Source organism: Octopus bimaculoides, chromosome 3 (genome assembly GCF_001194135.2).
Source record: "Octopus bimaculoides isolate UCB-OBI-ISO-001 chromosome 3, ASM119413v2, whole genome shotgun sequence".
Lineage (NCBI taxonomy): Eukaryota > Metazoa > Mollusca > Cephalopoda > Octopoda > Octopodidae > Octopus > Octopus bimaculoides.
In genome coordinates, this window is record NC_068983.1 from 147222433 (window position 1) to 147229737 (window position 7305).

At 36.6% G+C, this 7305-nt stretch overlaps 2 protein-coding genes across 2 annotated transcripts in view; one reads left to right on the forward strand and one right to left on the reverse strand.

Annotated features, from left to right (window-relative positions):
• The window catches only part of LOC106875508 (serine protease 48), a 466125-nt gene that overhangs the window by 302836 nt on the left and 155984 nt on the right, over positions 1-7305 (reverse strand). The gene's annotated exons all lie outside the window — the stretch shown is intronic.
• Positions 2607-7305, forward strand: part of LOC106884088 (sulfotransferase 1C4) — an 8539-nt gene continuing 3840 nt past the window's right edge. The window contains exons 1-2 of the mRNA XM_014935308.2: positions 2607-2953; positions 6261-6578. Of these exons, the coding sequence (XP_014790794.2) occupies positions 2722-2953; positions 6261-6578 (550 nt within the window). The 5' untranslated portion in view covers positions 2607-2721. The remainder of the gene's footprint in view (positions 2954-6260; positions 6579-7305) is intronic.

Consider the following 7305-nt stretch of genomic DNA (forward strand, 5'->3'; position numbering starts at 1 on the left):
CCACTACAGACTTGGTCACCTAGGTAGCGGAAGCTATCAGCTACTTCTAGTTTCTCTCCCTGCCATGTGATGGAATCTGTTTTCTGAACAGATCGAGCAGGACCATCTACTTGAAAGGCTTTGTGATTTGTCCGTCTTCCTACTTACTAGGACTTTGGTTTTTGCTACATTGACTCTAAGGCCCTTAGAGTCTAGACCTTGCTTCCACACTTGAAATTTTTTCTCTAATTCTGGAAGTGATTCGGCTATAAGAGCAAGGTCATCAGTATAGAGGAGCTCCAGGGGTGGCTTGTCTTGAATTCCTCTGTTGTTGCCTGAGGGACTATGATGAATAAGAGGGGGATGAGGACTGATCCTTGGTGAACCCCTACTTCTACCCGGAATTGTTCACTATACTCGTTGCCGACCCTCACTTTACTGACAGCATCCATGTACAGGGCCTGTACAGCTCTTATTAACCACTCGTCTATCGCTAGTTTCCGCATTGCCCATCCAGTCAAATGCTTTCTCCAAGTCCACAAAAGCCAAGTACAGAGGTTTATCTTTGGCTAGGTATTTCTCCTGCAGTTGCCTTACTAGAAATATAGCATCAGTGGTGCTTCTACCTGGCACAAAAAAAAAAGATAAAACATACAAAAGATAATATTTTTTGGTCAAAAGCTTAAGTTTTAACATCGTCTCTTTTGAAATAGTCACTTTGCGCAGCAATGCACCAGTCCCAGCGTCCCTGCCACTTTTCCTTTTTCATTTCTTCAGAATCTTTCATGTTTTCTTCATTTACTTGTGTTGTTGACATCATTTCTCTTTAATTCATCGAATACTACAAGGGAAAGTAGTAAATAAGCATTCTCCTTAGTGTTTATTAAATAGTAGCAGACTCAAAACCAAGATGTCAACAATAGTAAATGAAGAAAGCATGAAAGTTTCTGAAGAAATGAAAAAAGAAATAGAAAGTAATGTTATGCAATTTTTCGGCAAAGACGGAGAACCTATGCGTGCTTATCGATATAAAGGACATAATGTTGTGTATTTAGAACTAGCAACTACAGGAGAAATACCTAGCCAAAGATAAACCTCTGTACTTGGCTTTTGTGGTCTTGGAGAAAGCATTTGACTGGGTGGGCAATGCGGAAACTAGCGATAGACGAGTGGTTAATAAGAGCTGTACAGGCCCTGTACATGGATGCTGTCAGTAAAGTGAGAGTCGGCAACGAGTATAGTGAACAATTCCGGGTAGAAGTAGGGGTTCACCAAGGATCAGTCCTCATCCCCCTCTTATTCATCATAGTCCCTCAGGCAACAACAGAGGAATTCAAGACAAGCCACCCCTGGAGCTCCTCTATACTGATGACCTTGCTCTTATAGCCGAATCACTTCCAAAATTAGAGAAAAAATTTCAAGTGTGGAAGCAAGGTCTAGACTCTAAGGGCCTTAGAGTCAATGTAGCAAAAACCAAAGTCCTAGTAAGTAGGAAGACAGACAAATCACAAACAATAGTAAATGAAGAAAACATGAAAGTTTCTGAAGAAATGAAATACGAAAAGTGGCAGGGACGCTGGGACAGTATATTGCTGCGCAAAGGGACTATTTCAAAAGGGATGATGTTAAAACTTAATATAAATAAATTATCTTTTATTAAACCTAACTAGTCCGGGAACTTTTTGACACCATATTGTATTGTATATAATCAAGGTTTTGACCCAGAAATTTAATCTCTTGTATGTTGATAGTGTAATGCATAGGTTAGGTAAATTTGATATACCTATCTGCAAATTTTATCAGTAATTGTTGGCCTTATTAAGTTTGACATGACTGGTTTACATCGGTAAAATGTTCACTCAAAAGATAACCTCAGAACTTATTCGCGTTGACTGTATGTCCCTTGCAAAGAAATGATAACATGGTGAGTATGAGAAGTATGATAGTTTCAATGAGAAATTAATAGCAACTATATTCAGGGGTGGACCGAGGGGCTGGGAGGGGGAGGGGCACGTGCCTCCCTCAAGAAAAGAAAGGAAGTGCTCATCTCTAAATAATGTTATTACGCCCTTTTCTCCTGGAATTGTATTTCTTTCTGACCTAGTGCTCTTTTGCCCTGGGACCGCGACTGATGCTCGATAGATTGAGGTAACTAATTCTCATCATAGTCTAACTAAATCAAAGACAAGAGTGACAATCAAGAGCGAAACTAAGTGAAATAATTTTTTCAAGTAGTTGATGCGCCAGAGTCTTAGAAATTTTAGAAGCGGGAGAACTGTTACTAAGCACATTGTCTGCTTTTAGCTATGCACATTTTAAATGACCTACAGATTTAACAGTGTGCATGCATGATAGTTATTGTCGAACCTAACACATACTTGTATAAATATTATATTCATAGATACTTAGATACATACATGTAATTATACATACATACATACATACATACATGCATGCATGTATACATGCAATTATACATACATACACACAGTTATGTGTATGAATAATGTATATTCTCTTTAGTAGTTGACACATATATTGCACAATCAGTAGATAAGTACGCATTACGTCGAACTTGATATGAGCGCGCGCGTGTGTGAGTGCGCGCGTGCATTTGTGTATGTACACTGAATATCAAACATTATATATACAGTTACACTTTAATTCATCAAATATTACAAGGGAAACTAGTAAATAAGCATTCTCCTTAGTGTTCATTAAATAGTAGCAGACTCAACCAAGATGTCAACAACAATAGTAAATGAAGAAAACATGAAAGATTCTGAAGAAAGGAAAAAAGAAATAGAAAGTAATGTTATGCAATTTTTCGGCAAAGACGGAGAACCTATGCGTGTTTATCGATATAAAGGACATAATGTTGTGTATTTAGAACTAGCATTGTCAGCTTTATCCAAACTAAATACAGTGAAAATTAGACCTGATGATATATTACTATATAGTTACCCTGGAGCAGGTAAGATTTTAAAGTGATACAATGTATCAGCGATTGGATTATGTAATAACAAATTTTCTTACAGAGTAATATGTAATTTGAAGGTAATGTGATTTCTTTTGCTAATTTTACTTCATAGGCGCAGGAGTGGCTGTGTGGTAAGTAGATTGCATACCAACCACATGGTTCTGAGTTCAGTCTCACTGCGTGGCAGCTTGGGCAAGTGTCTTCTACTATAGCCTCGGGCCGACCAAAGCCTTGTGAGTGGATTTGGTAGACGGAAACTGAAAGAAGCTCGTCGTATATATGTATATATATGTGTGTGTGTATGTTTGTGTGTCTGTGTTCCCCCCCCCCTAGCATTGCTTGACAACCGATGTTAATGTGCTTATGTCCCCGTCACTTAGCGGTTCGGCAAAAGAGACCGATAGAATAAGTACTAGGCTTACAAAGAATAACTCCTGGGATCGATTTGCTCGACTAAAGGCAGTGCTCCAACATGGCCACAGTCAAATGACTGAAACAAGTAAAAGAGAATTTAAAATATAAAGCTAAGTTTAATTTATTTCAATATCGTAGCCAAATTATTTTTATTAGATATTTAATGAAACACATATAAGTATCTAAATGCATTTATGCAAGTACATAATCAAATATAGTTTTAATGATATCCTCGTGTCGCATTCGCGGGTAGCATTTCTGGGTAGCTGCTGATCAGGTGTGTGATATCTCTCGAAAAATGTGACGTAATTTACATTTTATGTTGCATCTCTAAATGTTTAAGTACTGCGTAGTAATATCCTGTTCTTGGATTGTAAATTTATAGCGTTCGAAGTGTGATGTGAGGTATCAGTCACGAGTCCAAGAGAGACTGCACTTCATGTTGATATTACTGCCTGCTGGAAACATACCAAAGAATAATCACTTTATTTAGCTGGTTGGTTGGTTGGTTGGTTGATTGGTTGGTTGGTTGGTATGTATGTATGTATGTATGCATGCATGCATGTATGTATATAAGCATGCATACATGCATGCATGCATGCATGCATGTATTTATGTAAGCATTCAGTACAACATGTCGAATGGTCAGGCCGTCGACGACTAAACCGGCTAATCTACCGAGCCTGCTTGGTGTGAGAGACTCCTAGTCTTTGCTAAGAAATCTCTCTCTATAGGGAAATCCTGAAATATCACCCGTCACATTGTGTAGTTCTTGCCCATGCTTTTTTCTGGTCTACTTGACATTTTAGGGAGAGTTTAGCAGTGTTGTACAAGCTGTTATTGACATATTGCTGACAGTCGTTGTCTTTAACATCAAGGATAACATAATTTGTCAGTGATAGTCATACTTGTCTACGAGTTGAAAGCTGGCCGCTAACAAAGCGACAAGTTTTTTTTAGTTAAGAAAGTACCCAGTGTTTGTAAATATGTGGATGAGTTGATGCATTGGTTGAATAGTCAATGCACACAATCAAATGTGTGCATCTATTGAACTAAAGAATCTCAGAAGGAAGATCTTTGGAATCTCTTACAAATTTTCAGTGTGCCACTAATAGATTGAATTTGAAGAATTTGAATCAGTTTCTTTTGCTATTTCTTTGCAAAAAATAGTATTTCTAGGGTTTTATGTAGATACATATGTACATACTATGATATGTACAAATGTTGCCAGTTTTGCATTAGTTCACCATTTGTTAGACTTTTGACCGTGCATTCACATCTGCTGGGTATCTGAACTCTGCAAGAGTGCGTGGCGTTTGTTCCTTGTCCCACAGAGCAACATCACGTCTGTTTGCATGAAATTACTGTTTCTATTGGAGTGTTCCTCTAGTATTCTTTATTTTTAAAGGTATGAATACATTCCAGTTCTAACATGCCCTTGATGTATACGCCAGGCAATCCTTCTTGCCGATGGCATGGTAAATAAATTTTGCGACTATATCATGCTCCAGGTGCAGGAAGTATCTCGCAGACATTTTGGGACAGCTGCTGAATGATATGGATGATACCTTCCATACTAGTGCAGCATAACCGACATTTTCTATCACAGTGTAGAGGATTGGTGGTATCTTTGTCTCTTTTGTTTATCATGTGCTTGGTATCTATCTCCTGTTCCTAAATACCAAAGGCATATCACAAGTCCAGGAGAGGTTATTTTTCATCTCAATGCTGCTGTTATCCTTTTGATCACGAGATATGTATGTATGTATGTATGTATGTATGTATGTATGTATGTATGTACGTACGTATGTATCAAATAAGTGTCTTATAAAACTATTCCGCTCATACAATAACAGCCATACCAACAATCTAACATACCTCCATCAACAACTGTTCCACGGATAACACTATGGTTTCGACACCTGGGCAGTATGTATGTATGCATGCAATTTTATACAATATAAATGTTTAAAATCCAGTGCAATCTTGCAGGATTGTTTCTCCTACTTATTATTTAAGCGAAGGATAGCAGTTAAATAAATCGATTCCAATAGTATAGTTATCAATTCGTAACTGATTGAGTATGAAGCTGACACCAGTGTAATTCTAATACAAAATATAAAAACATGTGAATAATTATTGTAGCTTTTTTATTGATTGGATTTTATGAATGTGTTAATTTTTCTATACTCATAAAATTCCGTATAGAACAAACTTATGAATTAAACTCCTGATAGTAAATGTTTTCTTATTGTACCAGTGTGGAATCATATTTTTCCTATTAGTACATTTTAATATCTTGATTACAATTGTAAGTAAAGTAAAGTTCCTTCTCGAGTCATATAGAGTCATAGAGCTGGTTTTCATGGCGTATATATTCTCCACCTGAATGGGATGTCGGTCCGTTGCAGGATTTCTCATTAAAAAAAATTTTTTTTTCTTTTAGCTGAGTGAACTGGAGCAACATGAAATGAAGTGTTTTGCTCAAGATCACACGCGTCACCCGGTCCAGGAATCGAAATCACAATCTTATGATCATGAATCCAACACGCTGACTACTAAGCCACAGTTATAAGTTGTTTAGGATCTTTTCTATTTGGCTGCCAAGCGAACAGAAATTGAAAATTGGCAGCTAAACAGAAAAGATCCGAAGTTTATGATAAATATTTTACTATTTTACACACATCGTTAATAATCATGGTGAGTTTATAATGTAGATGAAGAAGATAGTAAAATACGTGTGAAAAACATTTCCAACATTGAAATAGAACTCACTAACTGTAGATCAATAACTCTTTAATTGTGCGCCAGGTACTGTTTCTAATTATTGTACTTGATCCGGGACAGATTTTCCTTTATGTCATTTATGCATTATTTATGATTTCAGGATCACATTGGATGTTTGAAGTCGCTAATATGATATTGAAGGAAAATAGTGAAAGAGTACCCATGATAAAAGAAGAGCTGACATTAGATTATGCCCCAGTAGAAAATCTCGATTCAGCTGAATCACCTCGACTATTGAATACACATCTTCCTATTGATTTCCTGCCCCCGGAATTGCTAAAAGATCATAAGATTATCTATCTAAACCGCAACCCTAAATCTATTCTGGTGAGCTACTACAGACATTTGCGTGCTGGTAAAGCTTTTGAATATAACGGAAATTTTCCTAGCTTTTTTGACCTTTGTATGAAAGGAGAAGGTAAGGATTGAAAGTCTACTACTACTACTACTACTACTACTACTACTACTACTACTACTACTACTACTACTACTACTACTACTACTGTATTATTGGGTGTAAAATATAAGAGAAGTGCCTGTAATTATTTAAGTATTACAGCCCTTATTTTTATTTGTTCAAGTATTACAACAGAAGTAACTCTAAGTAATAGATTTCACGTACATCCATTATGGTGTTCACGTGCCGACAACTAAATTATGCGTTTGGGATTTTGTGGAGGGTCAAAATAGGTAACACGTCTGTGTTACCAGTGAAAAATCCCAGATTTCATTTAACTTGCTTTGCGGTAGCAACTGTTTTATCGAAAGCGTATATTGTTGTTAAATGCTCGAGATACGAGACTAGAAAAACAGCCAACAACTGATGAAGGGACGTTCTTTATGTTGTTTGTTTTGTTTTCCATTTATGTCTTTCGTTGTTCGAAAGAATAGTTCATGTTCCATGTACTCGTGCTTCGTACTTTTTTGTCGTACACGTTTCATGACGTTTTGTGCCCACATGCATATTTATATACGTATAGATGTAAGTATGTACATATAAGTATGTGTATATGCATACACACACACACACACACACGCACACACATATATATATATATATATATATAAATTATATTATTATATGATTGAACGTCACGCATCCTTTTCCAAGTAAGTTTTATCTTATATATATAATTTATTTCTTA